Here is a 27,126-nt window from a genome sequence, read left to right as displayed (position 1 = left end):
TGTGTATACATAGATAGCTGTCAGTCACTGATATCTGTACACAGGGGGGTGTTATCAGTGATAGTATTCTCTGTGTAAGTGTGTATACATAGATAGCTGTCAGTCACTGATATCTGTACACGGGGAGGTGTTATGAGTGATAGTATTCTCTGTGTAAGTGTGTATACATAGATAGCTGTCAGTCACTGATATCTGTACACAGGGGGGTGTTATCAGTGATAGTATTCTCTGTGTAAGTGTGTATACATAGATAGCTGTCAGTCACTGATAGATGCTACAATGTGCAGATGTTACAATGTTAAGATGTATCCCTTGAGAAAGCTGTATAGTGAAACGTACGTCGGGATGGCAGGCGCTTTGGTCTTTACGCTTTTGATTATTACGGGTTATATTCTGGATTGTTAGGATGTGATGTCATTCGATGTGCTGGTTTAGCCGTCCTTTTGTTCTATTCTCTTTTTGGGACATGTATTATTTGTACTAAGTATTTCAACTTGCACTATGCACTTTATACCTAGTTTTGTATACATGTTGTGATCCGGGGTGGGACGCAGCTCACTGCATATATAGAACCCTTTACTGCAGCGCCAGTGTATCCTCGCCGCAGTGCGACTACTTTTATATGGTCCCCATTTGCATAATTTAATAAAGATATAGATTTTTGGTATGTGATTGTTCTTTACTAGTGGGGGTGTAATGTATAGATGTTACAATGTGCCAATGCTGTTACATTGTTCAGGTGTTGTTACAATGTTTCACTTTCAGGTTCTTATTCTGACCTAGAAAATGTCAGATTATTTTGGATGGCGATTGCCATGGGCGCTGGCGGGGGTAGATTGTAAGCTCTGGGGCAGCAAAATTCCCACAAATCCAACGTCTCATTATAATAAATACTGTCCAGTTGTGAGACATTCATGGTATGGGGGAGGGGGTAATGTCATACTGGCGGCCATCTTGGTTCTGGCACCTGGGGTGTAGGGAGAGCCCTTACCTTGGCCGTCTTATGACATTCTGCCATCCTGGGATCCCGTACAGACCAGTCACATGGGAGATCAGCGGCGCCCGGCACCATGTGTCTCAGGCTCCGGCTGTTGTTATTATTACAGTTCCCATAGGAGGCTCTGGCGAGCAGCCGGGGGCTCAGGGTCCCAGTGCCCTCCCTCGGTGCCGCACCCTCCGCCTGTAGGGACAGGGTGATCTTTTTGATGGAGCGCACCAGAGATCCAGGACATAGGGGATCCTCAGGACTGTGAGAGAGGCCGGACCCCCGCTGAGGTGACGGGTAACGAGAGACACGTTCGCTCCGAGCGTCCATCCCGGGGCTGGAGGTAGATAAATCCGGACATTTTGGGATGGAGAGTCTTGTTCCAATAGTAAACGGCTGCGGCTTCCTCATGGCGGTCGCTGTGACAGTCGTCGGGGATTTACCGGCGGCTCGTGGCGCTCTCCTGGAGAAAGAAGGCAGACATGAGGAGCTGAGACACAATCCGGGCCCTGGGGCCCCTCTACGACTCTCTGGTGTCACCTCTCATGGCCTGAACCGGCCGGACTGACCGCTGAAAGAGCTGCGCTAATGACCCCCATCAACCCTGCAGAAGTCCGCAGACCCCTGTAGAGTACACTGTCTGTACAGTAAACTGCCAGCAGATCCCTATAGAGTACACTGTCTGTACAGTAAACTGTCAGCAGACCCCTATAGAGTACACTGACTGTACAGTAAACTGTCAGCAGATCCCTGTAGAGTACACTGCCTGTACAGTAAACTGTCAGCAGATCCCTATAGAGTACACTGTCTGTACAGTAAACTGTCAGCAGATCCCTATAGATTACACTGTCTGTACAGTAAACTGTCAGCAGATCCCTGTAGAGTACACTGCCTGTACAGTAAACTGTCGGCAGACCCCTATAGAGTACACTGTCTGTACAGTAAACTGTCAGCAGATCCCTATAGATTACACTGACTGTACAGTAAACTGTCAGCAGATCCCTATAGATTACACTGACTGTACAGTAAACTGTCAGCAGACCCCTATAGAGTACACTGTCTGTACAGTAAACTGTCAGCAGACCCCTATAGATTACACTGTCTGTACAGTAAACTGTCAGCAGATCCCTGTAGAGTACACTGTCTGTACAGTAAACTGTCAGCAGATCCCTATAGAGTACACTGTCTGTACAGTAAACTGTCAGCAGACCCCTATAGAGTACACTGACTGTACAGTAAACTGTCAGCAGATTCCTATAGATTACACTGTCTGTACAGTAAACTGTCAGCAGACCCCTATAGAGTACACTGACTGTACAGTAAACTGTCAGCAGATCCCTGTAGAGTACACTGACTGTACAGTAAACTGTCAGCAGACCCCTATAGATTACACTGCCTGTACAGTAAACTGTCAGCAGATCCCTATAGATTACACTGCCTGTACAGTAAACTGTCAGCAGATCCCTATAGATTACACTGTCTGTACAGTAAACTGTCAGCAGATCCCTATAGATTACACTGCCTGTACAGTAAACTGTCAGCAGATCCCTATAGATTACACTGTCTGTACAGTAAACTGTCAGCAGATCCCTGTAGAGTACACTGTCTGTACAGTAAACTGTCGGCAGATCCCTATAGAGTACACTGACTGTACAGTAAACTGTCAGCAGACCCCTATAGATTACACTGCCTGTACAGTAAACTGTCAGCAGATCCCTGTAGAGTACACTGACTGTACAGTAAATTGTCGGCAGATCCCTATAGAGTACACTGCCTGTACAGTAAACTGTCAGCAGATCCCTATAGATTACACTGCCTGTACAGTAAACTGTCAGCAGATCCCTGTAGAGTACACTGACTGTACAGTAAACTGTCAGCAGATCCCTATAGATTACACTGACTGTACAGTAAACTGTCAGCAGACCCCTATAGATTACACTGCCTGTACAGTAAACTGTCAGCAGACCCCTATAGAGTACACTGTCTGTACAGTAAACTGTCAGCAGATCCCTATAGAGTACACTGTCTGTACAGTAAACTGTCCGCAGATCCCTATAGATTACACTGCCTGTACAGTAAACTGTCAGCAGATCCCTGTAGATTACACTGCCTGTACAGTAAACTGTCAGCAGATCCCTGTAGAGTACACTGACTGTACAGTAAACTGTCAGCAGACCCCTATAGATTACACTGCCTGTACAGTAAACTGTCAGCAGATCCCTATAGATTACACTGCCTGTACAGTAAACTGTCAGCAGATCCCTATAGATTACACTGTCTGTACAGTAAACTGTCAGCAGATCCCTGTAGAGTACACTGACTGTACAGTAAACTGTCAGCAGACCCCTATAGAGTACACTGTCTGTACAGTAAACTGTCAGCAGATCCCTATAGATTACACTGCCTGTACAGTAAACTGTCAGCAGATCCCTATAGATTACACTGTCTGTACAGTAAACTGTCCGCAGATCCCTATAGATTACACTGTCTGTACAGTAAACTGTCAGCAGATCCCTGTAGATTACACTGCCTGTACAGTAAACTGTCAGCAGATCCCTGTAGAGTACACTGTCTGTACAGTAAACTGTCTGCAGATCCCTATAGAGTACACCGCCTGTACAGTAAACTGTCAGCAGACCCCTATAGATTACACTGCCTGTACAGTAAACTGTCAGCAGATCCCTATAGATTACACTGCCTGTACAGTAAACTGTCAGCAGATCCCTGTAGAGTACACTGACTGTACAGTAAACTGTCAGCAGATCCCTATAGATTACACTGCCTGTACAGTAAACGGTCAGCAGACCCCTATAGAGTACACTGACTGTACAGTAAACTGTCCGCAGATCCCTATAGATTACACTGCCTGTACAGTAAACTGTCAGCAGATCCCTATAGATTACACTGCCTGTACAGTAAACTGTCAGCAGATCCCTGTAGAGTACACTGACTGTACAGTAAACTGTCAGCAGATCCCTATAGATTACACTGTCTGTACAGTAAACTGTCAGCAGACCCCTATAGATTACACTGTCTGTACAGTAAACTGTCAGCAGACCCCTATAGAGTACACTGTCTGTACAGTAAACTGTCAGCAGATCCCTATAGAGTACACTGTCTGTACAGTAAACTGTCCGCAGACCCCTATAGAGTACACTGTCTGTACAGTAAACTGTCTGCAGATCCCTATAGAGTACACTGTCTGTACAGTAAACTGTCTGCAGATCCCTATAGATTACACTGTCTGTACAGTAAACTGTCAGCAGATCCCTATAGATTACACTGTCTGTACAGTAAACTGTCAGCAGATCCCTATAGAGTACACTGTCTGTACAGTAAACTGTCAGCAGATCCCTATAGATTACACTGCCTGTACAGTAAACTGTCAGCAGACCCCTATAGAGTACACCGACTGTACAGTAAACTGTCAGCAGATCCCTATAGATTACACTGTCTGTACAGTAAACTGTCAGCAGATCCCTATAGATTACACTGTCTGTACAGTAAACTGTCAGCAGATCCCTATAGAGTACACTGTCTGTACAGTAAACTGTCTGCAGACCCCTATAGAGTACACCGACTGTACAGTAAACTGTCAGCAGATCCCTATAGATTACACTGTCTGTACAGTAAACTGTCAGCAGATCCCTATAGATTACACTGTCTGTACAGTAAACTGTCAGCAGATCCCTATAGAGTACACTGTCTGTACAGTAAACTGTCTGCAGACCCCTATAGAGTACACTGTCTGTACAGTAAACTGTCAGCAGATCCCTATAGAGTACACTGTCTGTACAGTAAACTGTCTGCAGACCCCTATAGAGTACACTGTCTGTACAGTAAACTGTCAGGGTCTAATACACAGAGAGGGGTCTGAGGGTCTAATACACAGAGAGGGGGGGTCTGAGGGTCTAATACACAGAGAGGGGGGTCTGAGGGTCTAATACACAGAGGGGGGTCTGAGGGTCTAATACAGAGAGGGGTCTGAGGGTAGAATACACAGAGAGGGGGTCTGAGGGTCTAATACAGAGAGGGGGGTCTGAGGGTCTAATACACAGAGAGGGGGGTCTGAGGGTCTAATACACAGAGGGGGGTCTGAGGGTCTAATACAGAGAGGGGGTCTGAGGGTCTAATACACAGAGGGGGGTCTGAGGGTCTAATACACAGAGGGGGGTCTGAGGGTCTAATACACAGAGGGGGGTCTGAGGGTCTAATACACAGAGAGGCGTCTGAGGGTCTAATACACAGAGGGGGGTCTGAGGGTCTAATACACAGAGAGGGGGGTCTGAGGGTCTAATACACAGAGGGGGGTCTGAGGGTCTAATACACAGAGAGGGGTCTGAGGGTCTAATACACAGAGAGGGGTCTGAGGGTCTAATACACAGAGAGGGGTCTGAGGGTCTAATACACAGAGAGGGGTCTGAGGGTCTAATACACAGAGAGGGGGTCTGAGGGTCTAATACACAGAGAGGGGGTCTGAGGGTCTAATACAGAGAGGGGGGTCTGAGGGTCTAATACACAGAGAGGGGTCTGAGGGTCTAATACACAGAGAGGGGTCTGAGGGTCTAATACACAGAGAGGGGGTCTGAGGGTCTAATACACAGAGAGGGGGTCTGAGGGTCTAATACACAGAGAGGGGGGTCTGAGGGTCTAATACACAGAGAGGGGGTCTGAGGGTCTAATACAGAGAGGGGGTCTGAGGGTCTAATACACAGAGGGGGGTCTCAGGGTCTAATACACAGAGGGGGGTCTCAGGGTCTAATACACAGAGGGGGGTCTCAGGGTCTAATACACAGAGGGGGTCTGAGGGTCTAATACACAGAGGGGGGTCTGAGGGTCTAATACACAGAGAGGGGTCTGAGGGTCTAATACACAGAGAGGGGTCTGAGGGTCTAATACAGAGAGGGGGTCTGAGGGTCTAATACACAGAGAGGTCTGAGGGTCTAATACACAGAGGGGGGTCTGAGGGTCTAATACACAGAGGGGGGTCTGAGGGTCTAATACAGAGAGAGAGGAATCTGAGGGTCTAATACACAGAGGGGGGTCTGAGGGTCTAATACACAGAGAGGGGTCTGAGGGTCTAATACACAGAGAGGGGTCTGAGGGTCTAATACACAGAGAGGGGGTCTGAGGGTCTAATACACAGAAAGGGGTCTGAGGGTCTAATACACAGAGAGGGGTCTGAGGGTCTAATACACAGAGGGGGGTCTGAGGGTCTAATACAGAAAGAGAGGGGGGGTCTGAGGGTCTAATACAGAGAGAGGGGGTCTGAGGGTCTAATACACAGAGAGGGGGTCTGAGGGTCTAATACACAGAGGGGGGTCTGAGGGTCTAATACACAGAGAGGGGGGTCTCAGGGTCTAATACACAGAGGGGGGTCTGAGGGTCTAATACACAGAGAGGGGTCTGAGGGTCTAATACAGAGAGAGGGGGTCTCAGGGTCTAATACACAGAGGGGGGTCTGAGGGTCTAATACACAGAGGGGGGTCTGAGGGTCTAATACACAGAGAGGGGTCTGAGGGTCTAATACACAGAGAGGGGGGGTCTGAGGGTCTAATACACAGAGAGGGGGGTCTGAGGGTCTAATACACAGAGGGGGGTCTGAGGGTCTAATACAGAGAGGGGTCTGAGGGTAGAATACACAGAGAGGGGGTCTGAGGGTCTAATACAGAGAGGGGGGTCTGAGGGTCTAATACACAGAGAGGGGGGTCTGAGGGTCTAATACACAGAGGGGGGTCTGAGGGTCTAATACAGAGAGGGGGTCTGAGGGTCTAATACACAGAGGGGGGTCTGAGGGTCTAATACACAGAGGGGGGTCTGAGGGTCTAATACACAGAGGGGGGTCTGAGGGTCTAATACACAGAGAGGCGTCTGAGGGTCTAATACACAGAGGGGGGTCTGAGGGTCTAATACACAGAGAGGGGGGTCTGAGGGTCTAATACACAGAGGGGGGTCTGAGGGTCTAATACACAGAGAGGGGTCTGAGGGTCTAATACACAGAGAGGGGTCTGAGGGTCTAATACACAGAGAGGGGTCTGAGGGTCTAATACACAGAGAGGGGTCTGAGGGTCTAATACACAGAGAGGGGGTCTGAGGGTCTAATACACAGAGAGGGGTCTGAGGGTCTAATACACAGAGAGGGGTCTGAGGGTCTAATACACAGAGAGGGGTCTGAGGGTCTAATACACAGAGAGGGGGTCTGAGGGTCTAATACACAGAAAGGGGTCTGAGGGTCTAATACACAGAGAGGGGTCTGAGGGTCTAATACACAGAGGGGGGTCTGAGGGTCTAATACAGAAAGAGAGGGGGGGTCTGAGGGTCTAATACAGAGAGAGGGGGTCTGAGGGTCTAATACACAGAGAGGGGGTCTGAGGGTCTAATACACAGAGGGGGGTCTGAGGGTCTAATACACAGAGAGGGGGGTCTCAGGGTCTAATACACAGAGGGGGGTCTGAGGGTCTAATACACAGAGAGGGGGGTCTGAGGGTCTAATACAGAGAGAGGGGGTCTCAGGGTCTAATACACAGAGGGGGGTCTGAGGGTCTAATACACAGAGGGGGGTCTGAGGGTCTAATACACAGAGAGGGGGGTCTGAGGGTCTAATACAGAGAGAGGGGGTCTCAGGGTCTAATACACAGAGGGGGGTCTGAGGGTCTAATACACAGAGAGGGGGGTCTGAGGGTCTAATACAGAGAGAGGGGGTCTCAGGGTCTAATACACAGAGGGGGGTCTGAGGGTCTAATACACAGAGAGGGGGGTCTGAGGGTCTAATACACAGAGGGGGGTCTGAGGGTCTAATACAGAGGGGGTCTGAGGGTCTAATACACAGAGAGAGAGGGGGGTCTGAGGGTCTAATACAGAGGGGGGGGGGGGTCTGAGGGTCTAATACACAGAGAGAGAGGGGGGGGTCTGAGGGTCTAATACACAGAGAGGGGGGTCTGAGGGTCTAATACACAGAGGGGGTCTGAGGGTCTAATACACAGAGAGGGGGGTCTGAGGGTCTAATACAGAGAGGGGGTCTGAGGGTCTAATACAGAGAGGGGGTCTGAGGGTCCAATACACAGAGAGAGAGGGGTCTGAGGGTCTAATACACAGAGAGGGGTCTGAGGGTCTAATACACAGAGGGGGGTCTGAGGGTCTAATACACAGAGAGGGGGGTCTGAGGGTCTAATACAGAGAGAGGGGGTCTGAGGGTCTAATACACAGAGGGGGTCTGAGGGTCTAATACACAGAGAGGGGGGTCTGAGGGTCTAATACACAGAGAGGGGGTCTGAGGGTCTAATACAGAGAGGGGGTCTGAGGGTCTAATACACAGAGGGGGGTCTCAGGGTCTAATACACAGAGGGGGGTCTCAGGGTCTAATACACAGAGGGGGGTCTCAGGGTCTAATACACAGAGGGGGTCTGAGGGTCTAATACACAGAGAGGGGGTCTGAGGGTCTAATACACAGAGGGGGTCTGAGGGTCTAATACACAGAGAGGGGTCTGAGGGTCTAATACAGAGAGAGGGGTCTGAGGGTCTAATACAAAGAGAGGGGTCTGAGGGTCTAATACACAGAGAGGGGGGTCTGAGGGTCTAATACACAGAGGGGGGTCTGAGGGTCTAATACACAGAGAGGGGGGTCTGAGGGTCTAATACACAGAGAGAGGGGGGTCTGAGGGTCTAATACACAGAGAGGGGGTCTGAGGGTCTAATACACAGAGGGGGTCTGAGGGTCTAATACACAGAGGGGGGTCTGAGGGTCTAATACACAGAGAGAGGGGTCTGAGGGTCTAATACACAGAGGGGGGTCTGAGGGTCTAATACACAGAGGGGGTCTGAGGGTCTAATACACAGAGGGGGTCTGAGGGTCTAATACAGAGAGGGGGGGTCTGAGGGTCTAATACAGAGAGGGGGGTCTGAGGGTCTAATACACAGAGAGGGGGTCTTAGGGTCTAATACAGAGAGGGGGGTCTGAGGGTCTAATACACAGAGAGGGGGTCTGAGGGTCTAATACAGAGAGAGGGGTCTGAGGGTCTAATACACAGAGGGGGGGTCTGAGGGTCTAATACACAGAGGGGGGGTCTGAGGGTCTAATACACAGAGAGGGGGGTCTGAGGGTCTAATACAGAGAGAGGGGGTCTGAGGGTCTAATACACAGAGGGGGTCTGAGGGTCTAATACACAGAGAGGGGGGTCTGAGGGTCTAATACAGAGAGGGGGTCTGAGGGTCTAATACACAGAGAGGTCTGAGGGTCTAATACACAGAGAGGTCTGAGGGTCTAATACACAGAGAGGTCTGAGGGTCTAATACAGAGAGAGGTCTGAGGGTCTAATACAGAGAGAGGGGGGTCTGAGGGTCTAATACACAGAGGGGGGTCTGAGGGTCTAATACACAGAGAGGGGTCTGAGGGTCTAATACAGAGAGAGGGGGTCTGAGGGTCTAATACACAGAGAGAGAGAGGGGGGGTCTAATACAGAGAGGGGTCTGAGGGTCTAATACAGAGAGAGGGGGGTCTGAGGGTCTAATACACAGAGGGGGGGTCTGAGGGTCTAATACAGAGAGAGGGGTCTGAGGGTCTAATACACAGAGAGAGAGGGGGGTCTGAGGGTCTAATACAGAGAGAGGGGTCTGAGGGTCTAATACACAGAGAGGGGGTCTGAGGGTCTAATACAGAGAGAGGGGTCTGAGGGTCTAATACACAGAGAGGGGGGTCTGAGGGTCTAATACACAGAGGGGGGTCTGAGGGTCTAATACACAGAGAGGGGGGTCTGAGGGTCTAATACAGAGAGAGGGGGTCTGAGGGTCTAATACACAGAGGGGGTCTGAGGGTCTAATACACAGAGAGGGGTCTGAGGGTCTAATACACAGAGAGGAGGGTCTGAGGGTCTAATACAGAGAGGGGGTCTGAGGGTCTAATACACAGAGAGGTCTGAGGGTCTAATACACAGAGAGGTCTGAGGGTCTAATACAGAGAGAGGGGGGTCTGAGGGTCTAATACACAGAGGGGGGTCTGAGGGTCTAATACACAGAGAGGGGTCTGAGGGTCTAATACAGAGAGAGGGGGTCTGAGGGTCTAATACACAGAGAGAGAGAGGGGGGGTCTAATACAGAGAGGGGTCTGAGGGTCTAATACAGAGAGAGGTCTGAGGGTCTAATACAGAGAGAGGGGGGTCTGAGGGTCTAATACACAGAGGGGGGGTCTGAGGGTCTAATACAGAGAGAGGGGTCTGAGGGTCTAATACACAGAGAGAGAGGGGGGTCTGAGGGTCTAATACAGAGAGAGGGGTCTGAGGGTCTAATACACAGAGAGGGGGGTCTGAGGGTCTAATACACAGAGAGGGGGGTCTGAGGGTCTAATACAGAGAGAGGGGTCTGAGGGTCTAATACACAGAGAGGGGTCTGAGGGTCTAATACACAGAGAGGGGGGTCTGAGGGTCTAATACAGAGAGAGGGGGTCTGAGGGTCTAATACACAGAGAGAGGGGGGGTCTAATACAGAGAGGGGTCTGAGGGTCTAATACACAGAGGGGTCTGAGTGTCTAATACAGAGGGGGGTCTGAGGGTCTAATACACAGAGAGAGAGGGGGGGGGGGCTAATACAGAGAGGGGTCTGAGGGTCTAATACACAGAGAGAGAGGGGGGGTCTGAGGGTCTAATACAGAGAGAGGGGGGTCTGAGGGTCTAATACAGAGAGAGGGGTCTGAGGGTCTAATACACAGAGAGGGGGGTCTGAGGGTCTAATACAGAGAGAGGGGGGTCTGAGGGTCTAATACACAGAGAGAGAGAGGGGGGGTCTAATACAGAGAGGGGTCTGAGGGTCTAATACACAGAGAGAGAGGGGGGGTCTGAGGGTCTAATACAGAGAGAGGGGGGTCTGAGGGTCTAATACAGAGAGAGGGGTCTGAGGGTCTAATACACAGAGAGGGGGGTCTGAGGGTCTAATACAGAGAGAGGGGTCTGAGGGTCTAATACACAGAGAGGGGGGTCTGAGGGTCTAATACAGAGAGAGGGGGGTCTGAGGGTCTAATACACAGAGAGGGGTCTGAGGGTCTAATACACAGAGAGGGGGTCTGAGGGTCTAATACACAGAGAGGGGGGTCTGAGGGTCTAATACACAGAGAGGGGTCTGAGGGTCTAATACACAGAGAGGGGGTCTGAGGGTCTAATACACAGAGAGGGGTCTGAGGGTCTAATACACAGAGAGGGGGTCTGAGGGTCTAATACACAGAGAGGGGTCTGAGGGTCTAATACACAGAGAGGGGGGTCTGAGGGTCTAATACACAGAGAGGGGTCTGAGGGTCTAATACACAGAGGGGGGTCTGAGGGTCTAATACACAGAGGGGGGGTCTGAGGGTCTAATACACAGAGGGGGGTCTGAGGGTCTAATACAGAGAGAGGGGGTCTGAGGGTCTAATACAGAGAGAGGGGTCTGAGGGTCTAATACACAGAGAGGGGTCTGAGGGTCTAATACACAGAGAGGGGTCTGAGGGTCTAATACACAGAGGGGGGTCTGAGGGTCTAATACACAGAGGGGGGTCTGAGGGTCTAATACAGAGGGGGGTCTGAGGGTCTAATACACAGAGAGAGAGGGGGGGTCTGAGGGTCTAATACAGAGAGAGGGGTCTGAGGGTCTAATACACAGACAGGGGGGTCTGAGGGTCTAATACACAGAGAGGGGGGTCTGAGGGTCTAATACAGAGGGGGGTCTGAGGGTCTAATACAGAGAGAGGGGGTCTCAGGGTCTAATACACAGAGGGGGGTCTGAGGGTCTAATACACAGAGGGGGGTCTGAGGGTCTAATACAGAGAGGGGGTCTGAGGGTCTAATACACAGAGGGGGGTCTGAGGGTCTAATACAGAGAGAGGGGTCTGAGGGTCTAATACACACAGAGGGGGGTCTCAGGGTCTAATACACACAGAGGGGGGTCTCAGGGTCTAATACACAGAGAGGGGGTCTGAGGGTCTAATACACAGAGAGGGGTCTGAGGGTCTAATACAGAGAGAGGGGTCTGAGGGTCTAATACACACAGAGGGGGGTCTCAGGGTCTAATACACACAGAGAGGGGTCTGAGGGTCTAATACACAGAGGGGGGTCTGAGGGTCTAATACACAGAGGGGGGGTCTGAGGGTCTAATACACAGAGGGGGGTCTGAGGGTCTAATACAGAGAGAGGGGGTCTGAGGGTCTAATACAGAGAGAGGGGTCTGAGGGTCTAATACACAGAGAGGGGTCTGAGGGTCTAATACACAGAGGGGGGTCTGAGGGTCTAATACAGAGGGGGGTCTGAGGGTCTAATACACAGAGAGAGAGGGGGGGTCTGAGGGTCTAATACAGAGAGAGGGGTCTGAGGGTCTAATACACAGACAGGGGGGTCTGAGGGTCTAATACAGAGGGGGGTCTGAGGGTCTAATACAGAGAGAGGGGTCTGAGGGTCTAATACACAGAGAGGGGTCTGAGGGTCTAATACACAGAGGGGGGTCTGAGGGTCTAATACAGAGGGGGGTCTGAGGGTCTAATACACAGAGAGAGGGGGGGGGTCTGAGGGTCTAATACAGAGGGGGGTCTGAGGGTCTAATACACAGAGAGAGAGGGGGGGTCTGAGGGTCTAATACAGAGAGAGGGGTCTGAGGGTCTAATACACAGACAGGGGGGTCTGAGGGTCTAATACAGAGGGGGGTCTGAGGGTCTAATACAGAGAGAGGGGTCTGAGGGTCTAATACACAGAGAGGGGTCTGAGGGTCTAATACACAGAGAGGGGTCTGAGGGTCTAATACACAGAGAGAGAGGGGGGGTCTGAGGGTCTAATACAGAGAGAGGGGTCTGAGGGTCTAATACACACAGAGGGGGGTCTCAGGGTCTAATACACACAGAGGGGGGTCTCAGGGTCTAATACACAGAGAGGGGTCTGAGGGTCTAATACACGGGAAGGACATCGCGCAGATCGGGTCGGGACGATCTCTCTCCGGCAGTGACGGCTCCAGCGCCCGCTCCCTGAGGTCCGAGGCTCCCCCCATCCCCCCCGGGGCCCCCGGGGCCCCTCACCCACCTTCCTGGCCAGGCTGAGCAGGCAGAGCACACAGCTGAGCACGGCTTCCCGGAACTGGTCGGACGTCAGATAGTCCCAGAGCCGCCGGAGCAGGAGGGAGAGGCGGCCCCCGGCCCAGCGCGCCCCCCGCCTCAGGTGCCGGCCCCCGGACACGGCCGCCCGACTGCCCAGAAGCCGGAGCAGCAGGAGCGGGACGGGCATGGCGAGGAGACCTGCAAGACAGGAGAGGAGAGGGTCAGCTGCGGGGGCAGCCACAGGTCACACCGTCAGCCATAGGTCACACCGTCAGCCATAGGTCACACCGTCAGCCATAGGTCACACCGTCAGCCATAGGTCACACCGTCAGCCATAGGTCACACTGTCAGCCTGTCCGCCACCTCACACACTGTACATTACACCGTCATCTCCTCTACACTGTACATTACACCGTCATCTCCTATACACTGTACATTACACCGTCATCTCCTCTACACTGTACATTATACCGTCATCTCCTCTACACTGTACATTACACCGTCATCTCCTATACACTGTACATTACACCGTCATCTCCTCTACACTGTACATTACACCGTCATCTCCTCTACACTGTACATTACACCGTCATCTCCTATACACTGTACATTACACCGTCATCTCCTCTACACTGTACATTACACCGTCATCTCCTCTACACTGTACATTACACCGTCATCTCCTCTACACTGTACATTACACCGTCATCTCCTCTACACTGTACATTACACCCTCATCTCCTCTACACTGTACATTATACCGTCATATCTCCTCTACACTGTACATTATACCGTCATCTCCTCTACACTGTACATTACACCGTCATCTCCTCTACACTGTACATTACACCCTCATCTCCTCTACACTGTACATTATACCGTCATATCTCCTCTACACTGTATATTATACCGTCATCTCCTCTACACTGTACATTACACCGTCATCTCCTCTACACTGTACATTATACCGTCATCTCCTCTACACTGTACATTATACCGTCATATCTCCTCTACACTGTACATTATACCGTCATCTCCTCTACACTGTACATTACACCGTCATCTCCTCTACACTGTACATTATACCGTCATCTCCTCTACACTGTATATTATACCGTCATCTCCTCTACACTGTACATTATACCGTCATCTCCTCTACACTGTACATTATACCGTCATCTCCTCTACACTGTACATTATACCGTCATCTCCTCTACACTGTACATTATACCGTCATCTCCTCTACACTGTACATTACACCGTCATCTCCTCTACACTGTACATTACACCGTCATCTCCTCTACACTGTACATTACACCGTCATCTCCTCTACACTGTACATTATACCGTCACATCTCCTCTACACTGTACATTACACCGTCATCTCCTCTACACTGTACATTATACCGTCACATCTCCTCTACACTGTACATTATACCGTCACATCTCCTCTACACTGTACATTATACCGTCATATCTCCTCTACACTGTACATTATACCGTCATCTCCTCTACACTGTACATTATACCGTCATATCTCCTCTACACTGTACATTATACCGTCATCTCCTCTACACTGTACATTATACCGTCACATCTCCTCTACACTGTACATTATACCGTCATATCTCCTCTACACTGTACATTATACCGTCACATCTCCTCTACACTGTACATTATACCGTCATATCTCCTCTACACTGTACATTATACAGTCATATCTCCTCTACACTGTACATTATACCGTCACATCTCCTCTACACTGTACATTATACCGTCATATCTCCTCTACACTGTACATTATACCGTCATCTCCTCTACACTGTACATTATACAGTCATCTCCTCTACACTGTACATTACACCGTCATCTCCTCTACACTGTACATTACACCGTCATCTCCTCTACACTGTACATTATACCGTCACATCTCCTCTACACTGTACATTATACCGTCATATCTCCTCTACACTGTACATTATACCGTCATATCTCCTCTACACTGTACATTATACCGTCAGATCTCCTCTACACTGTACATTATACCGTCATATCTCCTCTACACTGTACATTATACCGTCATATCTCCTCTACACTGTACATTATACCGTCATATCTCCTCTACACTGTACATTATACCGTCATATCTCCTCTACACTGTACATTATACCGTCATATCTCCTCTACACTGTACATTATACCGTCATCTCCTCTACACTGTACATTATACCGTCATATCTCCTCTACACTGTACATTATACCGTCATCTCCTCTACACTGTACATTATACCGTCACATCTCCTCTACACTGTACATTATACCGTCATATCTCCTCTACACTGTACATTATACCGTCACATCTCCTCTACACTGTACATTATACCGTCATATCTCCTCTACACTGTACATTATACAGTCATATCTCCTCTACACTGTACATTATACCGTCACATCTCCTCTACACTGTACATTATACCGTCATATCTCCTCTACACTGTACATTATACCGTCATCTCCTCTACACTGTACATTATACAGTCATCTCCTCTACACTGTACATTACACCGTCATCTCCTCTACACTGTACATTACACCGTCATCTCCTCTACACTGTACATTATACCGTCACATCTCCTCTACACTGTACATTATACCGTCATATCTCCTCTACACTGTACATTATACCGTCATATCTCCTCTACACTGTACATTATACCGTCAGATCTCCTCTACACTGTACATTATACCGTCATATCTCCTCTACACTGTACATTATACCGTCATATCTCCTCTACACTGTACATTATACCGTCATATCTCCTCTACACTGTACATTATACCGTCATATCTCCTCTACACTGTACATTACACCGTCATCTCCTCTACACTGTACATTATACCGTCATCTCCTCTACACTGTACATTATACTGTCATATCTCCTCTACACTGTACATTATACCGTCATCTCCTCTACACTGTACATTATACCGTCATCTCCTCTACACTGTACATTACACCGTCATCTCCTCTACACTGTACATTACACCGTCATCTCCTCTACACTGTACATTATACAGTCATCTCCTCTACACTGTACATTATACCGTCATCTCCTCTACACTGTACATTATACCGTCATCTCCTCTACACTGTACATTACACCGTCATCTCCTCTACACTGTACATTATACCGTCATATCTCCTCTACACTGTACATTATACCGTCATATCTCCTCTACACTGTACATTACACCGTCATCTCCTCTACACTGTACATTATACCGTCATCTCCTCTGCACTGTACATTACACCGTCATCTCCTCTGCACTGTACATTATACCGTCATATCTCCTCTACACTGTACATTACACCGTCATATCTCCTCTACACTGTATATTATACCGTCATCTCCTCTACACTGTACATTATACCGTCATCTCCTCTGCACTGTACATTACACCGTCATCTCCTCTGCACTGTACATTATACCGTCATATCTCCTCTACACTGTACATTACACCGTCATATCTCCTCTACACTGTATATTATACCGTCATCTCCTCTACACTGTACATTACACCGTCATCTCCTCTACACTGTACATTACACCGTCATATCTCCTCTACACTGTACATTATACCGTCATCTCCTCTACACTGTACATTACACCGTCATATCTCCTCTACACTGTACATTACACCGTCATCTCCTCTACACTGTACATTATACCGTCATCTCCTCTACACTGTACATTACACCGTCATCTCCTCTACACTGTACATTACACCGTCATCTCCTCTGCACTGTACATTATACAGTCATCTCCTCTACACTGTACATTATACCGTCATATCTCCTCTACACTGTACATTACACCGTCATCTCCTCTACACTGTACATTACACCGTCATCTCCTCTACACTGTACATTACACCGTCATCTCCTCTACACTGTACATTACACCGTCATCTCCTCTACACTGTACATTACACCGTCATCTCCTCTACACTGTACATTATACAGTCATCTCCTCTACACTGTACATTACACCGTCATCTCCTCTACACTGTACATTACACCGTCATCTCCTCTACACTGTACATTACACCGTCATCTCCTCTACACTGTACATTACACCGTCATCTCCTCTACACTGTACATTATACCGTCATCTCCTCTACACTGTACATTACACCGTCATCTCCTCTACACTGTACATTATACCGTCATCTCCTCTACACTGTACATTACACCGTCATCTCCTCTACACTGTACATTACACCGTCATCTCCTCTACACTGTACATTATACCGTCATCTCCTCTACACTGTACATTACACCGTCATCTCCTCTACACTGTACATTATACCGTCATCTCCTCTACACTGTACATTACACCGTCATTTCCTCTACACTGTACATTATACCGTCATCTCCTCTACACTGTACATTATACCGTCATCTCCTCTACACTGTACATTACACCGTCATTTCCTCTACACTGTACATTATACCGTCATCTCCTCTACACTGTACATTATACCGTCATCTCCTCTACACTGTACATTACACCGTCATCTCCTCTACACTGTACATTACACCGTCATCTCCTCTACACTGTACATTATACCGTCATATCTCCTCTACACTGTACATTATACAGTCATCTCCTCTACACTGTACATTATACCGTCATATCTCCTCTACACTGTACATTATACCGTCATCTCCTCTACACTGTACATTATACCGTCATATCTCCTCTACACTGTACATTACACAGTCATCTCCTCTACACTGTACATTACACCGTCATATCTCCTCTACACTGTACATTATACAGTCATCTCCTCTACACTGTACATTATACCGTCATATCTCCTCTACACTGTACATTATACAGTCATCTCCTCTACACTGTACATTATACCGTCATATCTCCTCTACACTGTACATTATACCGTCATATCTCCTCTACACTGTACATTATACAGTCATCTCCTCTACACTGTACATTATACCGTCATATCTCCTCTACACTGTACATTATACCGTCATATCTCCTCTACACTGTACATTATACCGTCATATCTCCTCTACACTGTACATTATACCGTCATATCTCCTCTACACTGTACATTATACCGTCATATCTCCTCTACACTGTACATTATACCGTCATATCTCCTCTACACTGTACATTATACCGTCATATCTCCTCTACACTGTACATTATACCGTCATCTCCTCTACACTGTACATTATACCGTCCTATCTCCTCTACACTGTACATTATACCGTCATATCTCCTCTACACTGTACATTATACCGTCATCTCCTCTACACTGTACATTATACCGTCATCTCCTCTACACTGTACATTATACCGTCATCTCCTCTACACTGTACATTTTACCGTCATCTCCTCTACACTGTACATTATACCGTCATATCTCCTCTACACTGTACATTACACCGTCATCTCCTCTACACTGTACATTACACCGTCATCTCCTCTACACTGCACATTACACCGTCATATCTCCTCTACACTGCACATTACACCGTCATCTCCTCTACACTGTACATTACACCGTCATCTCCTCTACACTGTACATTACACCGTCATCTCCTCTACACTGTACATTACACCGTCATCTCCTCTACACTGTACATTACACCGTCATCTCCTCTACACTGTACATTACACCGTCATCTCCTCTACACTGTACATTACACCGTCATCTCCTCTACACTGTACATTACACCGTCATATCTCCTCTACACTGTACATTACACCGTCATCTCCTCTACACTGTACATTACACCGTCATCTCCTCTACACTGTACATTACACCGTCATCTCCTCTACACTGTACATTATACCGTCATCTCCTCTACACTGTACATTACACCGTCATCTCCTCTACACTGTACATTACACCGTCATCTCCTCTACACTGTACATTACACCGTCATCTCCTCTACACTGTACATTACACCGTCATCTCCTCTACACTGTACATTACACCGTCATCTCCTCTACACTGTACATTACACCGTCATCTCCTCTACACTGTACATTACACCGTCATCTCCTCTACACTGTACATTACACCGTCATCTCCTCTACACTGTACATTACACCGTCATCTCCTCTACACTGTACATTACACCGTCATCTCCTCTACACTGTACATTACACCGTCATCTCCTCTACACTGTACATTACACCGTCATCTCCTCTACACTGTACATTATACCGTCATCTCCTCTACACTGTACATTACACCGTCATCTCCTCTACACTGTACATTACACCGTCCTCTCCTCTACACTGTACATTACACCGTCATCTCCTCTACACTGTACATTACACCGTCATCTCCTCTACACTGTACATTACACCGTCATCTCCTCTACACTGTACATTACACCGTCATCTCCTCTACACTGTACATTACACCGTCATCTCCTCTACACTGTACATTACACCGTCATCTCCTCTACACTGTACATTACACCGTCATCTCCTCTACACTGTATATTATACCGTCATCTCCTCTACACTGTACATTATACCGTCATCTCCTCTACACTGTACATTATACCGTCATCTCCTCTACACTGTACATTATACCGTCATCTCCTCTACACTGTACATTATACCGTCATCTCCTCTACACTGTACATTACACCGTCATCTCCTCTACACTGTACATTACACCGTCATCTCCTCTACACTGTACATTACACCGTCATCTCCTCTACACTGTACATTACACCGTCATCTCCTCTACACTGTACATTACACCGTCATCTCCTCTACACTGTACATTACACCGTCATCTCCTCTACACTGTACATTACACCGTCATCTCCTCTACACTGTACATTACACCGTCATCTCCTCTACACTGTACATTACACCGTCATCTCCTCTACACTGTACATTATACCGTCATCTCCTCTACACTGTACATTATACCGTCATCTCCTCTACACTGTACATTATACCGTCATCTCCTCTACACTGTACATTACACCGTCATCTCCTCTACACTGTACATTACACCGTCATCTCCTCTACACTGTACATTACACCGTCATCTCCTCTACACTGTACATTACACCGTCATCTCCTCTACACTGTACATTATACAGTCATCTCCTCTACACTGTACATTATACCGTCATCTCCTCTACACTGTACATTATACCGTCATCTCCTCTACACTGTACATTATACCGTCATATCTCCTCTACACTGTACATTATACAGTCATATCTCCTCTACACTGTACATTATACCGTCATCTCCTCTACACTGTACATTACACCGTCATATCTCCTCTACACTGTACATTACACCGTCATCTCCTCTACACTGTACATTATACCGTCATCTCCTCTACACTGTACATTATACCGTCATCTCCTCTACACTGTACATTATACCGTCATCTCCTCTACACTGTACATTATACCGTCATCTCCTCTACACTGTACATTATACCGTCATCTCCTCTACACTGTACATTACACCGTCATCTCCTCTACACTGTACATTACACCGTCATCTCCTCTACACTGTACATTATACCGTCATATCTCCTCTACACTGTACATTATACCGTCATCTCCTCTACACTGTACATTACACCGTCATCTCCTCTACACTGTACATTACACCGTCATCTCCTCTACACTGTACATTACACCGTCATCTCCTCTACACTGTACATTACACCGTCATCTCCTCTACACTGTACATTATACCGTCATCTCCTCTACACTGTACATTATACCGTCATCTCCTCTACACTGTACATTACACCGTCATCTCCTCTACACTGTACATTACACAGTCATCTCCTCTACACTGTACATTACACCGTCATCTCCTCTACACTGTACATTATACCGTCATCTCCTCTACACTGTACATTACACCGTCATCTCCTCTACACTGTACATTACACCGTCATCTCCTCTACACTGTACATTACACCGTCATCTCCTCTACACTGTACATTACACCGTCATCTCCTCTACACTGTACATTATACAGTCATCTCCTCTACACTGTACATTATACCGTCATCTCCTCTACACTGTACATTATACCGTCATCTCCTCTACACTGTACATTATACCGTCATATCTCCTCTACACTGTACATTATACAGTCATATCTCCTCTACACTGTACATTACACCGTCATCTCCTCTACACTGTACATTACACCGTCATATCTCCTCTACACTGTACATTACACCGTCATCTCCTCTACACTGTACATTATACCGTCATCTCCTCTACACTGTACATTATACCGTCATCTCCTCTACACTGTACATTATACCGTCATCTCCTCTACACTGTACATTATACCGTCATCTCCTCTACACTGTACATTACACCGTCATCTCCTCTACACTGTACATTACACCGTCATCTCCTCTACACTGTACATTATACCGTCATATCTCCTCTACACTGTACATTATACCGTCATCTCCTCTACACTGTACATTATACCGTCATCTCCTCTACACTGTACATTACACCGTCATCTCCTCTACACTGTACATTACACCGTCATCTCCTCTACACTGTACATTACACCGTCATCTCCTCTACACTGTACATTATACCGTCATCTCCTCTACACTGTACATTACACCGTCATCTCCTCTACACTGTACATTACACCGTCATCTCCTCTACACTGTACATTACACCGTCATCTCCTCTACACTGTACATTACACCGTCATCTCCTCTACACTGTACATTATACAGTCATCTCCTCTACACTGTACATTATACCGTCATCTCCTCTACACTGTACATTATACCGTCATCTCCTCTACACTGTACATTATACCGTCATATCTCCTCTACACTGTACATTATACAGTCATATCTCCTCTACACTGTACATTACACCGTCATCTCCTCTACACTGTACATTACACCGTCATATCTCCTCTACACTGTACATTACACCGTCATCTCCTCTACACTGTACATTATACCGTCATCTCCTCTACACTGTACATTATACCGTCATCTCCTCTACACTGTACATTATACCGTCATCTCCTCTACACTGTACATTATACCGTCATCTCCTCTACACTGTACATTACACCGTCATCTCCTCTACACTGTACATTACACCGTCATCTCCTCTACACTGTACATTATACCGTCATCTCCTCTACACTGTACATTACACCGTCATCTCCTCTACACTGTACATTATACCGTCATATCTCCTCTACACTGTACATTATACCGTCATCTCCTCTACACTGTACATTACACCGTCATCTCCTCTACACTGTACATTACACCGTCATATCATAGCTCCATTGTACAGACACTGTACACGGTCCCCGTCTTGCAGTCTTTTCTGATGACATCACCAATTCCTGGAGACTCCCTCCATCTTCACTGTTAACACTTTATGTACCGCACTACACACTGCATCACATATACAGGGCATCTCTATCAGTGTATAACTCTCATCATCTGCAGGTTGGTCCTGACATCTGATGGAATTCTCCTCCACTCCTGCACCACAGATGAGTTCTACAAGATCTCTGCTTACTTTCAGTGAATGGAAAACCCCATGCTGAACTGTTCCTAGTCCCACAGCTGAGAGTTTGTTACAATGTATCATTATCTGATACTACAGATTAATAACGTAAACTCATCAGATCTACAACCATGTTATCTGACAGATACACAGTGATATATCCTGCAGATTATTACACCTCTGACCGCTAGACATCTGCAGAACATTGCTCTGTCCTCTCTACCTCCTGACAGATACATAGTGATACATCCTGCAGATTATTACACCCCTGACCTCTAGAGATCTGCAGAACATCACTCTGTCCTCACTACCTCCTGACAGATACACAGTGATATATCCTGCAGATTATTACACCACTGACCTCTAGAGATGTGCAGAACATTGCTCTGTCCTCTCTACCTCCTGACAGATACATAGTGATATATCCTGCAGATTATTACACCCCTGACCTCTAGAGATCTGCAGAACATCGCTCTGTCCTCACTACCCCCTGACAGATACATAGTGATATATCCTGCAGATTATTCCACCCTTGGAGACTTACCTTGTGTCGGGTGAGTACTCAGTGGGACACTGTGGAGCTCTGCAGAGATCAGACCCTGGGGTGGGGGGGACACCTGGCTCTTTATAAGCCTCCTGCCTTCATGTCTGATGGGGGGGGGACAGCTGAGGGGGGGGGGGGTGCAGCTGTCCGCTCCTGTTAGCTATGGATTAACCCTTCATTGTCTGGTAGATGTGAGACTTTTCCACATATTCTAGGACAGAGCAGTGACCAAAATAATGAGCAGAGCTATAGAGGTTAGAGATGAGCAAATTTTGAAAAAATTTGGTTCGATCCGAATTTATTCGTGGCGAATCACGTTAAAAACCAGCTATTTCCTGGCTGCAAAGAGCCTGTATAGCGGTGTAGAACACTGTGCCTGTATAGCGGTGTAGAACACTGTGCCTGTATAGCGGTGTAGAACACTGTGCCTGTATAGAGGTGTAGAACACTGTGCCTGTATAGCGGTGTAGAACACTGTGCCTGTATAGAGGTGTAGAACACTGTGCCTGTATAGCGGTGTAGAACACTGTGCCTGTATAGCGGTGTAGAACACTGTGCCTGTATAGCGGTGTAGAACACTGTGCCTGTATAGCGGTGTAGAACACTGTGCCTGTATAGCGGTGTAGAACACTGTGCCTGTATAGCGGTGTAGAACACTGTGCCTGTATAGCGGTGTAGAACACTGTGCCTGTATAGCGGTGTAGAACACTGTGCCTGTATAGAGGTGTAGAACACTGTGCCTGTATAGGGGTGTAGAACACTGAGCCTGTATAGCGGTGTAGAACACTGTGCCTGTATAGCGGTGTAGAACACTGTGCCTGTATAGCGGTGTAGAACACTGTGCCTGTATAGCGGTGTAGAACACTGTGCCTGTATAGCGGTGTAGTACACTGTGCCTGTATAGCGGTGTAGTACACTGTGCCTGTATAGCGGTGTAGAACACTGTGCCTGTATAGCGGTGTAGAACACTGTGCCTGTATAGCGGTGTAGAACACTGTGCCTGTATAGCGGTGTAGAACACTGTGCCTGTATAGCGGTGTAGAACACTGTGCCTGTATAGCGGTGTAGAACACTGTGCCTGTATAGCGGTGTAGAACACTGTGCCTGTATAGCGGTGTAGAACACGGTGCCTGTATAGCGGTGTAGAACACTGTGCCTGTATAGCGGTGTAGAACACTGTGCCTGTATAGCGGTGTAGAGCACTGTGCCTGTATAGCGGTGTAGAGCACTGTGCCTGTATAGCGGTGTAGAGCACTGTGCCTGTATAGCGGTGTAGAGCACTGTGCCTGTATAGCGGTGTAGAACACTGTGCCTGTATAGCGGTGTAGAACACTGTGCCTGTATAGCGGTGTAGAACACTGTGCCTGTATAGCGGTGTAGAACACTGTGCCTGTATAGCGGTGTAGAACACTGTGCCTGTATAGCGGTGTAGAACACTGTGCCTGTATAGCGGTGTAGAACACTGTGCCTGTATAGCGGTGTAGAACACTGTGCCTGTATAGCGGTGTAGAACACTGTGCCTGTATAGCGGTGTAGAACACTGTGCCTGTATAGCGGTGTAGAACACGGTGCCTGTATAGCGGTGTAGAACACGGTGCCTGTATAGCGGTGTAGAACACGGTGCCTGTATAGCGGTGTAGAACACTGTGCCTGTATAGCGGTGTAGAACACTGTGCCTGTATAGCGGTGTAGAACACTGTGCCTGTATAGCGGTGTAGAACACTGTGCCTGTATAGCGGTGTAGAGCACTGTGCCTGTATAGCGGTGTAGAACACTGTGCCTGTATAGCGGTGTAGAACACTGTGCTTGTATAGCGGTGTAGAACACTGTGCCTGTATAGCGGTGTAGAACACTGTGCCTGTATAGCGGTGTAGAACACTGTGCCTGTATAGCGGTGTAGAACACTGTGCTTGTATAGCGGTGTAGAACACTGTGCCTGTATAGCGGTGTAGAACACTGTGCCTGTATAGCGGTGTAGAACACTGTGCCTGTATAGCGGTGTAGAACACTGTGCCTGTATAGCGGTGTAGAACACTGTGCCTGTATAGCGGTGTAGAACACTGTGCCTGTATAGTAGTGTAGAACATGGTGCCTGTATAGCGGTTTCCTTCCTTCTGACAGATCAGATGAAGGGTCAAATAAATAATGATGTCAGCCAGGCCAAAAAGGCTAAATAGTGGCCCAGTCATGGAGTGGTGAGGTGGAAGCAGCATGAGGAGACCACAGAGTGGCCCAATGACAGAGTCTGGAGGTGGCAGCAGCATCAGGAGGAGGCCAGAGAGTGGCACAATGACATTGTGGAGGTGGCAGCATCAGGAGAAAGCCACAGGGTGGCACAATGTCAGTGTGAAGGTGGCGGCAGCATCAGGAGGCCACAGAGTGGCACAATGACAGTGTGTGGAGGTGGCAGAAGCATCAGGAGACCACAGAGTGACACAATGAGAGAGTGTGGAGGTGGCAGCATCAGGAGGAGGCCACAGGGTGGCACAATGACAGTGTGGAGGTGGCAGCAGCATCAAGAGGTCACAGAGTGGCACAATGACAGAGTGTGGAGGTGGTGGCATCAGGAGACCACAGAGGGGCAAGGTGACATAGTGTGGAGGTGGCGGCATCAGGAGGAGGCCACAGGGTGGCAGCAGCATCAGGTGGGGTGTAATCGTGCTGCGCTTCAGCTTTTAGACAGTCCAAGTGTCAAATACAGTGAGCGATGTGTCCCTGAGGGCAAGTTAGTTAGCAACATGTGTGTTCATTGAGGCTTGCCATTGCACAGTATAGACAGATAAAGACAGGGGCGGCATATAGCTAGTGTTCAGCAACAATGTATGCCATCGAGTCATCTGTTTAATACACATTGTAACAGTTGCAGGACAATTGACCAACGTGCTGTACCTGTGTAATAAACAGGCCTAGATCAACCACAATAAAGAGTTGTGTGGTCAGATTTTAGCACTACTCAGTCACCAAAAGCCTGCATGTATGTGCGTACGTATGAACAACCAATCAGCGACCACAGTGCCAGCCTGTTTCCATCACTAAAATAAGCCATACTCTGTTGTCAATGGCTAATGCATGCCTTTAGGAATAGGGTTACGTGTATACCCTTTGCAAATTTGCACTTAAAACCACACATGTTGTCTTGCTCACTTTCCAATATAGTGCAATGAGCATTTGGATGTGGTTATAACAGCCATATGGCCACATGCCTCTCAGTCACCGCTAGTGATTACTAGCAGCCACTGGGTACATTCGTTTCAAATCCCATCTTGGACTGATAGTTTTAACATTTCTTTCTGTCCTGACACCGTATGTTTTAAAATAATGAAATAAAGAGACAATTTAATAAAAATTTTTGGTCCAATGACCGTTGATTTTTTGTATTGATATCCCGAGGGTCTCCAATAGGGCTTTTTGAATAGTTTGAGCATCAGGAGGAGGCCACAGGGTAGCACAATGACAGTGTGGAGGTGGCAGCAGCATCAGGAGGCCACAGACTGACAAGGTGACAGAGTGTGTTGGTGGCAGCAGCATCAGGAGACCACAGAGTGGCAAGGTGACATAGTGTGTTGGTGGCAGCAGCATCAGGAGACCACAGGGTGGCAAGGTGACAGAGTGTGTTGGTGGCAGCAGCATCAGGAGACCACAGAGTGGCAAGGTGACATAGTGTGTTGGTGGCAGCAGCATCAGGAGACCACAGAGTGGCAAGGTGACAGAGTGGGGAGGTGGGTGGCAATACCAGTACGAGCTGAAGATGGTGGGTGAAAGAAGGAGCAATTGGCATCAGATGTGTGGCATCAGGTGGGTGGCAGCATCAGAATAGTAGCTGAGGCAGGTCTCTTTTGTCAAAATGCTGGTGTGGCACCATGGATGATCTAGTCTCATGCATCAGGCATTGGTGGATGGAAATCTTGGCTGATCCATGCCTGATTCATCTTGACAAAGGTCAGTCTCTC

At 47.9% G+C, this 27,126-nt stretch overlaps 1 protein-coding gene across 4 annotated transcripts in view; it reads right to left on the bottom strand.

Annotated features, from left to right (window-relative positions):
- LOC120999820 (spectrin alpha chain, non-erythrocytic 1-like) overlaps positions 1–13,238 on the bottom strand; it is a 153,387-nt gene extending 140,149 nt beyond the window's left edge. For all 4 annotated transcript variants that reach the window (XM_040430824.1, XM_040430826.1, XM_040430828.1 and 1 more), the window contains exons 1-2: positions 13,012–13,238; positions 992–1,448 (exon numbers count right to left, since the gene is read on the bottom strand). In XM_040430824.1, the coding sequence (XP_040286758.1) occupies positions 992–1,396 (405 nt within the window). In that variant the 5' untranslated portion in view covers positions 1,397–1,448; positions 13,012–13,238. The remainder of the gene's footprint in view (positions 1–991; positions 1,449–13,011) is intronic.
- Positions 13,239–27,126: the final 13,888 nt, after the last annotated feature.

This window comes from Bufo bufo, chromosome 4 (genome assembly GCF_905171765.1).
Source record: "Bufo bufo chromosome 4, aBufBuf1.1, whole genome shotgun sequence".
Lineage (NCBI taxonomy): Eukaryota > Metazoa > Chordata > Amphibia > Anura > Bufonidae > Bufo > Bufo bufo.
This window is presented reverse-complemented; position numbering and strand designations above follow the sequence as displayed.